Source organism: Pavona decussata, unplaced genomic scaffold, assembly GCF_977016875.1.
Source record: "Pavona decussata unplaced genomic scaffold, jaPavDecu1.1 SCAFFOLD_255, whole genome shotgun sequence".
NCBI classification, from domain to species: domain Eukaryota; kingdom Metazoa; phylum Cnidaria; class Anthozoa; order Scleractinia; family Agariciidae; genus Pavona; species Pavona decussata.
This window is the reverse complement of record NW_028145658.1, coordinates 25,416-38,805: the sequence shown is the minus strand read 5'-3', so window position 1 is coordinate 38,805 and position 13,390 is coordinate 25,416. Positions and strand designations below refer to the sequence as shown.

At 36.7% G+C, this 13,390-nt stretch overlaps 1 protein-coding gene across 2 annotated transcripts; it reads left to right on the top strand.

Annotated features, from left to right (window-relative positions):
- Positions 1–908: 908 nt before the first annotated feature.
- On the top strand, positions 909–12,455 carry LOC146456378 (gamma-aminobutyric acid receptor subunit beta-3-like). Of its 2 annotated transcripts, none has more exons than XM_085093175.1 (9): positions 909–1,013; positions 4,710–4,807; positions 5,550–5,620; positions 6,678–6,751; positions 8,482–8,702; positions 9,187–9,269; positions 10,357–10,485; positions 11,048–11,397; positions 12,147–12,455. In XM_085093175.1, exons 2-9 carry the CDS (start codon positions 4,740–4,742, stop codon positions 12,444–12,446), a joined length of 1,296 nt encoding a protein of 431 aa, XP_084949301.1. In that variant the 5' UTR covers positions 909–1,013; positions 4,710–4,739; the 3' UTR covers positions 12,447–12,455. The 2 variants fall into 2 exon arrangements, with proteins under 2 accessions (XP_084949301.1, XP_084949302.1); XM_085093176.1 differs by having other exon boundaries at positions 915–1,017; positions 4,735–4,807.
- The last annotated feature ends 935 nt before the right edge of the window (positions 12,456–13,390 follow it).

The window sequence follows — 13,390 nt, the reverse complement described above, 5'->3', positions numbered from 1 at the left end:
TGAAATCATGACGAAAGCTGTGGTGTAAGCTACGCAAACAATATTCTCAACGAGGTGAAGTTTATATTAAAATGATTTATTGATATGTTCTCCGTCATCAAGTAATTTAAATGCTTTGATTTGAGATATACACCATACTTGAAGTTGTACTTACATATGGCGTATTGCAAAATTGCAGTCCGATAAATAAATCACGTGAAATTAAGAATGGAGAATGTCGCGTCTCTATATAAGTTCGTACACTAAGTTTAGAATCAATCACGAAGGTTTGAGTCAACGGAGATAAAATATGTTACACGTTCATCTGTACATATAATGCGAAAACGGGTTTACAATTCAACTGATATAATTCACTTTATAACGTTTTTCAAACCTAGACTTGCGTTTCGCTATCGCGTCTTTCTACAATAAATTTGACCATTTTGTCAAGATTTTTCTCAGGAAGCATTTTTACCTATTCATCTATTTCTTTACGTAAATTTTACTCCATTAATGCATATTTCAACGCGATTACCAAAGCACTTGACCTTGTCTCTTTGAGAGGCCAGTCATATCGTTTGTAGATATAGATACTTAGTGGTATTTCATTTCATTGGATTCCAGACATCAATTTTCATTTATACTAGAGTTGTAATTTAAAACGTTGTACATGTTTACATACTTTTTGCATAAGAATTACCCTCAAGCATTGATATTTAGAGTGTAAGTTTACGGGAAAGATTAAAACTGTTATCGGATTTATGATATAAATCATTTTAAACGATTTAAATTTCGGGTAAAGCTTGAGGAATTTCGAACTGGTTATCATTGGATTAATACTAATCACGAGAAAGGCAAGATATAACAATTATTCAAACGCAGACTTGGGATGTAAATTCTGACGCCAATCAATTTTGGTAAAACCCACACAGTTTCCTAACTTCAAAAGGTGAAGTCACGGAAATTTAAACTGATTGAAATTCTTTTCGGATACAATCTACAGTCCGATACTGCAGCCAGTCAAGCCTCAGAAGGTAAGTTCAGTACAGTATTTTAACTACAGTGTTATGTTCTAAATGTTAAGTCAGTCAGTCGGCAGTCGGTTTTTAAACATGTTTAAAGATAGGATGATCAGCATCGACCGCCCCCTAGAGTGTTTAGTGTTATTGTGCTTCTAGTCGTACATTCAAAACAATGGCTGTGATTTAAGATCTTCCTGTGATATCTCGTTTTGTACTTCCCTGCTATACAAAACGAAATCGAGAGGGAAATGATGACAAAAGTCAACTAAAATTAAAAAGCCATAAATTTTCTTTTAAACGTTAGCTTGGTACTTTCTACAGCAATCCGGCGGCACTTGCCAGTAAGGATTTTATTTCACTCGAAAGCAATTAAATTTTTACCTGTACCACCCATTTACAAAATAAAATATCGGACACTGCAGCTGTGTCACAATTTAATACTAAGTAACAAATGACTAGATAACGATGCATTCTTCTTTTGCCAATTTCAATATATACAGTTCACAGAGTATTCGCGCGCCGACTTTCTTTCCCGAACGTGAACGAAAAATCACATTTACTTGAACCTTTCAGTTTTATCTTTATTCGAGTGTTATCGGCTGAAATTAAATAATTGAGTCAGGACTATGAAGTGATATCAGTCCACGCTAACATGACTTCATGCGTTTTCTCACGGCACCAGAATCTTGATGCTCTGCATGACTCGTACTGACATGAGATTTTGTATCGGTGACACGGAAACGAATACAGAACCACAGGAGTGAAGCGAGATGAACTCGCACCGATTTGAAAGTCGTAACAGGTATCTTGTAAACACCTGGGCCAAAAAAACACCCCTAAACTAAAAATCTATTTCATTGGCCTGACTGAGTCGACATTGTGGTTCTAACTGTTGCGCGTGTGGAGAATATCTTTTAGTGCTACCACTAGAATGAAAGCTATCATCTAAGGTTACTTTGCTGTTTATTCGTTTTGTTTATAGTGTAAAAGATAGTCTCAATGAAAGCTGTTGAGGAGTTAGCTTTCTGCGTTGCTAGCTGTTTATTAGCTCAGTCAAACGAGTAGGTTCTACCGCATAATGCTTTGGACGGAATGCGTATTCAAATATAAGCGCTTGAGTCATGCAACTGAAAGCCACAAATCAGCACCCAAGAGTAGTGCTGCTTATTGTGTCAGCAAAGTCATTCCGTCAGTTGTGACAGTGTGGAGAAGGGGCCCTTAAGTCATAACAGATAACTAAAGAGAGGCTAGCGGATGTATTTTTCCTGACAAGTGCGATAGACAAATGAACAAAACAAACAACTTTTTATTAAGTGCTAAAAATACATTGTTCGTGTCATCGTCTGTATCTGACACACAGTCCGTCTTTAAGCAGGGATGTATTTTCCATATGTTATCTCTAGAACCTCAGTGTTATTAGATTTTTGCAACAAAGCAGCAGTCATTGTTCCCACCATCTGAGTGATATTTAAAAACATTTTTATTAGTTGCAAAAAGGAATATGTTCAATCTTTGTAATTCAAAGTAACAAAATAATAAATTATTTTTGATGCGTGACAGCTAAAACGTCACTCCCCAAGGTGTGTTGCTATGAAGACAAAAATTTTACATTTTAATTTTCATTTCGAGAAAATTAAACAAGGCAAACCTTCATCGCCGACATCTTTCATGTCCTAGTAGATAAGAAATCATTGAACAAAAACATTGTTTTTAAGAATGTCATTTTGTGTGCATGAATAGCCGTGTCTCTTAAAAGGGATAACAAAATGCTGAGGACAGTTGAGTTGCCTTAAAAATAATTCGTCGGACATAAAAAGAATTGTTAATTTATTTTGTCAAAATAGCTAAATTTAATTAACATCGCACACATTTTCACTCAATGACTCAGCTAACCTTGGAAGAAGAAACTCACAGGCTGGATTGTCAAAGTTGGAATGGACTTTGGAAACGTGAGCTAGATGTCATGGCTGGAATAACAATTTGGTGTCATATCGTTTTGTTTATTATCTCTTGCTTAGTTTGAAAATTGTCATAAATGTAAAAAGTAACGACCAGAAAAGCCGTTTTTCAACAACCCTTTCTCGAAATTATCTTTCAGCACAATTATACTTTCATTATTATTTCGTTGTAGCACGATATTTTAAATATCACGATAGCGTTCATTTCAACTGACTTGCCTACCACAGAAACTTAGAGGGTTATTTTATACAGGGTATTTCTCTTCTAATTTTCAAGGATACGCAGTGCAGGGACAACTTACGTCCGGCAAATCTCGTTAAAATAATCTTAAAAAAATGGCGGATCTAAAAAGAAGGCTGTAAAAGTTGTGTCTGGTCTGTTGAAAAGCCTGTTGGTGGGCAGTCAGATGTCCCTTTTAACTACTTTGAATGCTCGGGAACCATTCGGTTGATGTGTATTTTAATTTAATCTGGTGGTTTTATCATATTCAGTGCCTTTGTCTACCTCCCTGAACCGTCTGGCCACCTATGCAAGAGCTGTTGGAAGCTCTTTTGTTGCCGGAGATTCGTAGCAAATCAGAGACATTTTAATTTGATCTCGACTTGGTTTTGGCGTTTCGTACATCTGTACATGACTACGGGATACACTTTTTTATTTATTTATTTATTTTTTAGAACGCCTTATTTTGGAGCTGAGGCGGAACGTTCTTATAATTTTTGCCAATTAATTTGAGCCTGAAAAAGTTCTTAAAATAAGATGTTCCAAAGATAAAGATAAAGTATTTCATTAAATCGATGCGGACTTGATCAATTAATGCAAGACACCTGTCAAAGAGCAACATGTGCTTTGAATATAGAATGTGTAGACTAAAGTTTTTCATGTATTATTTTATCCGTATTTATAGTCGGGTTTTTTTTAATGTTAACTTCTTAACTGACTCTCAGCCTGGGTAATGTCCTCAGTATGTTCTTAAATTTTAGTTAAGCTCAACGTTCTTATAAAGAAAGGTTCTCATATAGAGATATTCCCAGATACGTCACTATTCCGGAAACCTATGAATTCGGATCTAAAGTACATCGAAAGTACAAACTTTGAATTCGAATAATTGTGAAGTGGAAACATTTTATTGTATATTTAAATGTTTTTTTTTTTTTTTTATGAGTTCGGGGACATTCTATGGCTTTAGACGTTTTCAAATCTTTAATTTCTGGATGATCTTTTTGGAGATTAGAAGTCTAATTCTCTTGGAAATTTTCATTCTGTTTCTTATATTGGTTGATAAATTCGCTTATTGTTAGGCATCACCAGGATATACACCAACTACACGTAAGAAGAAGTTTCGCATTGACACTTCTCTTTTCCCAACTAATAACTTCTTTCAAAATCTGAACAATTTTTTTTTTTTTTTTCGTTTCGTGAGATCTCCCGCTCTCGATACAATCAATCATCTTTGGATTCATAGAATAATATTAACCGCTAGGAAAAATAATAACTCACCACACAACGAATACTCAAGATGTTATGGCTGCGGTTACATAGTTTGTGTGAATACGGAAACGTTTTGTCTAGTGCAAACGTATTTATAGAGAGTTCTGATATAAACAGACGCGCATGAGGGAATTGTTCACGAAATTAGATTCCTGTTTGAAGAAGAAGTGCCAGCTACTGCAATATAACCCTTGATTTCCCTCTCACCATGAATGACTCTTCTTGATTTGCTAATGTGTAAATATTTCCTTTTATTGTTAGTATCTTTTGAAAACCCTTCGGGAAGCTAAGATGATCGAAATTTGCCATCCAAAAAGTGCTTGCCTCGCAGTCATTTTTCTTCTAGTGTCTCCAGGAATGTAAGTATATTGTTGACATAATATTTATTTTTTTACAGCCAAAAAGCCTGGTTTACACGTATGACGCAAGCATACTGGCATAAGCTCAAGCATAAGCACAAGACATCTACGTGTAAACCGGTGCGACGCAAGCATAAGCACCTTGCGCTTGCGCTTGTGTTAATGCTTGCGTCGTTTCAGTTTACACGTACGACACAAGGACGCAAGCACAAGCACGAGAGACGGGGTGATAGAACGATTTCCATTCTCTTGTGTTTGTGCTTGTGCTTCCGTCGTTGCGTCGTACGTGTAAACTGGGACGACGCAAGCATAAGCACAAGTGCAAGGAAAGGAAACTGAAAAACAGTGACAAGTTGTCAGCGTACATTCTAGTTACTCATGCGTTGCCATTTTTCGCCATGTTGGAATCAAATCTCGCACCAAAAGGCAACCCGGCCGCCAAATTTTTATGCTTCTGCGCTTGCGTATGCTTATGCTTATCGCACGTGTAAACATCATTGTGCTTATGCTTATGATTATCATTGTTCTTGCGTCGTACGTGTAAACCAGGGTTAACTATAAAGTTGACTGAATGGTCAGTTGAATGGCGAAGCGTAACCTTGGCAACTACTAGTAAGATCACTACTCATTTAAAAAGATATATGCCAAGAGCAAATTATACACCGTGAGTCAAATTAAACTATATAAACTAGATGATATGAAATGCAGTTAAAACTATAAAAATGTCCCTTTGTAATTCCAGGGTTACTGGTGGAAGCCAATCGCTTACGAAGTTCTTTGCAGGGTATGACAAGGCCATTAGACCAGATTTTGGTAAGTTCGTAGTGCATAATGCAAAAAAAAAATATATAAATAAATAAATAAATAAATAAATAAATAAATAAATAAATAAAAAAAAAAAATAATAATAATAATAACAATAATATAATAATAATAATAATAATAATAATAATAATAAATAGATAAATAAGTGGTTCTGCTACATACTGCTACTGCTACTGCCACTGCCTCTGCTGCTGCTACTGCTATTGCTACAGTGACTGTTACTTTAACTGCTGCTGGTGTTTCTACTGCTACTGCTACTGTTACTGCTGCTTCTAATGTTACTCCTACTGCTACTGCTACTGCCACTCCTGCTTTTACTGTCACTCCTAGCTACTGCTACTGTCACTGTAACTGCTACATCTACTGCTACATCTGCTGCTACTGCTACTGCTAACACTACGGCCACTGCTACTGCTACTGCTACTGCTACTGCTAATGCTAATGCTAATGCTAATGCTAATGCTAATGCTAATGCTAATGCTAATGCTAATGCTAATGCTAATGCTGCTATTGCTGCTACAGTAAAAAATAGCTACTGCTGTTGTTACTACTAAATGCTACTCCTACCGCTGCTGCTGCTGCTCAGCACTGCTAGTGCTAGTGCTAGTGCTACTGCTCTTTCTACTTCTACTCTCTATCTCACATTCGGCTTGTTCCCACTTCACGGTACCTGACCATGTAACGACTTTCGGGACTTTTCATTCAGATATTTCTGGTGTTCTTGTCTTTGTAAATAACGAGTTCTTAGTCTAAAGTGTCTATCGCACAATTTCAACCATATTCATGACAATTTCATGGCATCGTGTTTCGTACTCAGTGTAGACTCTCTTGGGATAAATATCAGGACCTTTCAACCGTTCGCCACCAGTTTTCCTCGCAGTTGCTAAGACTTAAGAAAAGATGACAGTTTACATTTTGCTTCGTTGTGATTAATCTAATTCGTATAGTGTTGTGACAAATGAACTTACAGTATCACATTTAAAACGGATGGTCATAACAGACATTAATGACGCAATAACGACAAAAAGTAATTTCCTTTCATTAGATCAGGGGAAACCCATAACAGTCTTGGCTGACATGTACGTGGAAGCTTTTGGAAACATAAAGGAGGCCAATATGGTTAGTGAGACATTAGTTGTCATTAAGACATTAAGACATTAGTTGAACTATGCGCGCCAGACATGCTGATGCCGCTTACGAGTACAGGACAAAGATTTTGGTTAACTTTTAAAAATGCTTTGGTAAGTGGTTATGTTTCAGCCGGCAATTCGAAATGCGAAAACTGAAAAGACGGAGTTGCTATTCTTCATCTTCACACACTCGCTTTTGCAAATGAAGACAACAACTAATATTAAACCATTTTCACTGTCATTACAACCACTTAATTACCGCCTTTGCAGAATAGACGCTTCTCCAAAATGGCGGCCGAAAATTAAAATAAGTTAAAATTAAAAACGTATACAAGCACTAGAAAGAGCACTTTTACTTTAGAACCCCTACAAAGTTTTAGCATATCAGGTGTAATATCAGCTGAGAAAATGTAAGTTGAAATATGAAAAATTTACAGACGTTTGTATGACTGGGGGTATGAAGTATACCCCCAGTCATACAAACGTCTGTAAATTTGTCAAATTTCATCTTACATTTCCTAAGCTGATATAACACCTAATATGCTAAAACTTAGCAAGGTTACTGACGTAAAGGTGCACTTTCCGGTGCTGGTATCAATTTTTCATTCAGTTCAATTTTAACTCATTCAAATCTGTTGCCGCCATTTTGGAGAAGTTAAGTTATGGGAAGCGAGATTTTGCAAGGACAGAGGGTCGGACGACAGGGAAGAAAATGATAGTACGGTTCGCAGAAAAGAACAACAACAACAAACCATTATATTTCACAGAAAGGCGTTACGTGGCGAGAAGGACCACAAAACAGAAATAGTTTCCTTAAATAGGCAGATGAAGTCCCTGTAGAGACGGGTGGCATTGACACCGAAGCGTTACAAACGTGCCAGCGTTGCGCGCAGGCTAGTTTATTGGTTAATGAGACAGTGATAAAAGTGACAGTGAAAACTTTAACGATATTTTGAAAATATTTATGAGATATTGAATGACAAAAATTAAACTAACGCCGATGTTCTTACAATGGCAAAAAGCGAGCAAATTACAGTTGTATGTTCAAATGCGAGTAAAAGGAGTACGAAAGGAAGAGTGAACAGTGGGTATAAAATTAAAAAATAAATAATAATAACAATAATAATGATAATAATAGTAATATATTTTTTAATTTTAAATCTCTTTATTAACATTTTCCAAGCTATTTACAATTTAAAAGTTTTAATTTTAAAATATCCAACTCACAAAAAAACTGCTTAGAAAAGTTTGACGCATAAATAACAATAATAATAATAATAATAATAATAATAATAATAATAATAATAATAATAATAATAATAACAATGATGATGGTGATGATGATGATGATGATGATGATGATGATGATGATGATGATGATAATTAAATAACTCATGAAAGGATTGGATAATTGCAACTTTGTTCTGGTCGAAAGTCTTATCAAAATAATCCGCCTGATTGCGGTTCAATTCACTTCACATCATTTCAGTTTCAGCACTAATTCCCTTTCACCATCGAAATGCAGGTAAAAACCTAAACAAACATCTTTTTCTTTCTGGTTAAATTCCGGTTTCCGGTTTCTGTGTTATATGGGAATTGGACGATGTCCATCCTTCTGTTAAATATTGTCCTTTTTATTTATTTATTTTTTTTTTGTTTATTTATTTATTTATTTATTTATTTTTTATTTATCTATCTACTTATTTTTTACATAAACAGGAATTTTTAGTTTATGGCTACTTCCGCCAGCAGTGGAAAGACACGCGCCTAGCCAAGAAGCTCAATCGCACTCTGACTTTAAAGGGAGCTGATATCGAGAACATGTGGTTACCGGACCCCTACTGTTACAACGCTCGCGAGTCAAACATGATGATGTTGGACACTCAACTTCACAGCAAGATTGCTATTGATCCAAATGGAGACATATGGTACAGTAAAGGGTGAGTATATGTTTTTATACAAAGCGATTACGATATTCTTCTAATATTCAGCAAGTGGCAAACATGATCATTGTATCACCTGATTTGTTCTAACGAAACAGACTCTCTCTGAACAGATACGTCTTAAAATCGTATACCTTAAGTTGGTCCGTGACTATTATAACTGAGAGTTGGTGCTGGTACTGAAGGTATCCTTGTTAGAGATCTAGGGAGTTAGCTGATTTTTCTCCAGTTTTCGCCACGCATAAAAGCTATTTAATCTGGAGTTTTCAGAGATTCTGTGCCTGGGGGTGCGGGAACATTGCGCCCCCCTCCCCCTTCCTTCTTCTAGCTCTCGTAACTTAAGGAGCATCAAGGTTGTAACGGTATATACTAGGTCCCAAGCTGTTCTCTTTGTTAACTTCAGGTAACTGTATTCTAAGAATAGCATTTGCTACTAAACAAGCCATCTAATATTTTTTATTTATGTGTTTTTATTGTGTAGGGTAACTTTGCTTGCTTCATGCAACATGGATTTGAGAAATTTTCCATTGGATTCGCAGAGTTGTTGGCTCAAATTTGGAAGCTGTAAGTAAAAATATTCCGTGCCTTTATTTCATGCATCCCAGCGCTATACATACGAATGACCTCTCTTTTCAGGAAGGGTGGAAAGATGAGTGAAAATTGAAGCAAATAGACGCGCGTGCATAAGAAGTATGCTCATCAGTACTGAGGAAGAAAACAATTGTAGGACAGAGCTAAAGAAAATAGCACTCGATTTTAACGTTCTCTGGTGTAGTTCGCACTTCTTGCTTAAAGTATTTAATAGCGGAGTCCCGTGCGCCAAAGGTGTCCGTGCGAAGCAGCATGGATAAGAAAATATGGTAATCTATCGATACGAGAAATTTTGTTTTTGTTTTGACGTCACTGTCCTTCCGTCCGTCCGTACGCACGTACACAGCACCGCATGAAAACCAATGCGAATGGCACAGCAGCTGGAGAAACAACACGACAGAGCACGAGAAAATTACTCTTTAATAGACGGCACATCATAAACAGCTTTATAGCGAATACCAGCCGAAAAGATAGAGTATTTTACCGTTTCAATCGTCTATGTGCACCTTGTGGAAACGGAGAGGAGGAAAATTTGCAAAAACTTTGAAAATGCAAGTGAATATTAATACTTAACATTGCGAGGACTAATTGCGATTACATTTTTATAACATAGATGGCAAAATGTTCTTTAATCAATCAAGGCACTTCGTAAAACAGTCAATCCCAGAGTTGTGGAAAATTGTAAAATTGGCCTGTAGACCGTTCACCAGAATCTTTTTCGGTTTCCGTGAGTGAAGGAAGTAGGAAATAACAGCATTGAAAGCCGGCTCTTAATCGTCCTGTCATTTTGACTGCTCTTTGCAACTTTTCAAAGGGTCTTAAATCAAGTAATAAGATGTGCCAGGTAAGCGAATTATTCCTAGCGGAAAGTTTACAAGGCAGATAGGGTTACCCTACCTATCTTGTAACCGCGTCGCGTCCAAAAAGAAGAAATGTGCGAGAGCTAGGGTAAACCTAGCGCTAGGGTTACCCTTTCTCCCTGTAAACAGACCCTAACTTACTATATACTTGCAAGTTTTTATAAACACCTCGATGGTAACATTTTCTCTGTGTTATATAGATGGTTACACCACAGATGATATTATATTCCAATGGAGTACCACATCAGTAACTGTCGGAAACGACGAATTGGCACAGTTTGAATACATCAGCAACAAACTCAGTTCCAGTGTGGATCAGTTTAGCGTCGGTAAGCAAATGGAAAAGTCCTCACCATGTTTATTATAAGAGGAAGCAAATACAAACTTCAGGCTTGATTTAATTGAATTGAGTACAGCTTTTGATGTAGCAGGAAGTCTGAGTGGAGTGGAGTGTCATTGAAGCTGGGGAGCTCTTCTTGCATTTGCAAAGCAGTCAACAGAAATTGTTGCAACTTTTTTCAGTCTTGAAAAACGTCATCATCAATTTGTATTGATAACATGGGGTTCATAGAGCTGCTATTATTTTCGTGATTCCTAAATGCATTTTTTTTTTCAATAATAGTGAGGTGACCATTTTTTTCTATTCTTTGTCAAGGAATAACTTTTTTTGTTAAACGTGAAATTTTGTTTCATAGTTCATGCGAACGAGCGAGAAACACGCACGTCTCCTTGCCCTTGTCCGATTTACAAGCCTTTGTGCTACTTTTTTAGTTTCTAAACGCATGGAACAGGATACGCACTTTCAGCAGTTGGGCAAAGGGTGACCCAGCCATGAAAGAAAAATGCACAACCTAATTACTCATACAAGTTTTGTCTTTAATTCTCCTACAGGAAATTTCTCAACCATAACAGTGACGTTTTCATTTCAGCGGCGCATGGGATATTACGCTATTCAAGTTTATCTCCCGGACGTCTTTGTTGTGGCATTGAGCTGGATTGTTTTCTGGATGGACAAGACTGAAATGGGAGATAGAATGGCTTTGGGGATAACCACTATTTTAACCATTATGTTTCTTCTTGGATCTCTAAACGGTTCCATGCCAAAAGTAAGCTATGCAAAGGCGCTGGACTGGTATTTGCTGGTGTCATTCATTTTTGTGTTTCTTTCCCTGATTGAGTGCATGCTGGTTTTCATACTTACGATGAAATGCAGTGAAAAGACGAAACAAACAAAACAAAAGGTAAGCTTTTGATTTGCTGATGCTACAAGTAGAAAAGAGAAAAAAAGAAAGAAAGAAAGAAAGAAAGAAAGAAAGAAAGAAAGAAAAAAAGAAAGAAAGAAAGAAAGAAAGAAAGAAAGAAAGAAAGAAAGAAAGAAAGAAAGAAAGAAAGAAAGAAAGAAAGAAAGAAAAAGAAAATTGCCCTTCTTCTTATGACCTGCGCTTTTAAGCTTAGATCAGCTTAAGGTTACCGTGTACCTTCAGGGTTGTCTCCATGATGGTAAGGTCAAGATATGGTTTCAATCGAAGATTTCTTTAACACTATATTAAAATATACGTTATAATACCCAAACAGGAATATACTATTTTCTACTCTTTTCTATTAAAATGAATATACGAATTTTCGAAATGTCTATACGCAATCATGTAGTTTGCTTCTCTTAAACTCTTGAAGGATCTTATGAGTCATTTGGTGGTTTTAGGGACACTGATTCAAAGGATTTGTTATATTTTTTATTATGGTTAAGCTGATCCTTTCTACAAGGTAACCATTTTAAAGCCCTCATCCCCCACCCCCCCCCCCCCCCCCCTAAAAAATACAGCATCAATATGAGTACTTACCTTTAGAGTTATGTCTTAGGAAATTTGGAAAAATGCTAACGAAGTTTTTTTGTGTGTGTGTCATCATTAGTTGAAGCATGTTCTTTAGATTTACAGTTTTCGTAGTTTTGGTCAAGACTATATAATTTTCCCATACAATTACTTTTCAGTCGAACACTTTTAAACTTTTAACTAAAGCAGGAAGCAGTGACCAATCACCGCCTGTCAACAGTCACAGCAATGGAATTAATGAAGTAGGCATTTCCAAATTGGAAATTGTGAATTTCAAAAACCAAACGCAGACCTGGTCGACGATGGACAACATAGAACCTGGAGAACTAGAAAAGATTGGCTTTGATGGCGGGAGATCTCTAGCTGACACAGTCGACAAGGCTTCGCGAGTGTTATTCCCGACACTGTTTGCAGTTTACAACGTCGTTTACTGGGCTGCATACGCGCTCCCAGATTAGAAAAAACAACAACAACCTGCAAGACTGTTTCTTTGCCAGCCGCTGAGACATTTTTCCGAAACAAATGACTTCTGACCAGGCAGGAGCCACTGAATTGTAGCTTCAGCTAAAAAAAGTTAAAAAAGAAAAACATTGAACACGCAAACAGCAGGGGCACCCAACGGATTGTTTAGGTATATTATCTGTTCGGAAGACCCTTAATCCCCTACAATTTTCTGAAGGGAATTTTCACCTCGAGCTTTCGTGATATGTGAAATGTAAGGCCTAGTGTTTTCGGATTGATAAAAGTTTGGTTTCAGGTACTGAAGAAAGGTCAGTTAAGATTTTCGGAAAGGAAATAAGACCTAAGGTTATCGAGAAATGGACAAAAATGCCCTAGTAATTTCGCAAAGACTCAGGTTCCCCTAGAATGACCGAACAGATAAACATATTATAGCGCGGCCTGAAATGAACCTACAGAACTTTAGAGGCACTCCAGAAGGCCTAAAATTGCGTTTCAAAGGATTTGAGAGAAACCTGTCGTTGGGTGCCCCTGAAACAGCGAAAAGTAAAGACGGTTACAGTCGCAACTTCAAATGTTTAAGTTTTGTTTTGTTTCCCTTTTACAATTCATACCACATTCTTTTTTGTGTAACCTTGATAACGTCTAATGCTTTGCAAATTGTTTAAGGACATTGATGCCTGCTCGAAACGCTACATTTGTGAATCATTTGATACTCATTACAAGTTTAATTAAACAATATGTAGTAAAAAAAGTATGTGTTAATTTTACTCCGATATAAGGATATTTCCGGTTTTTTTACGGCAATATCATTATACCAGGAGTCTCGATATAACGATATAATTTCACTTTTTTCCGAGCTACCTCAAAACAAGCCCTCCAACCAACAACCCGCTGGAATTCATAAATGCAACCACCCACGATGCCTAACTTGCTCATTTCT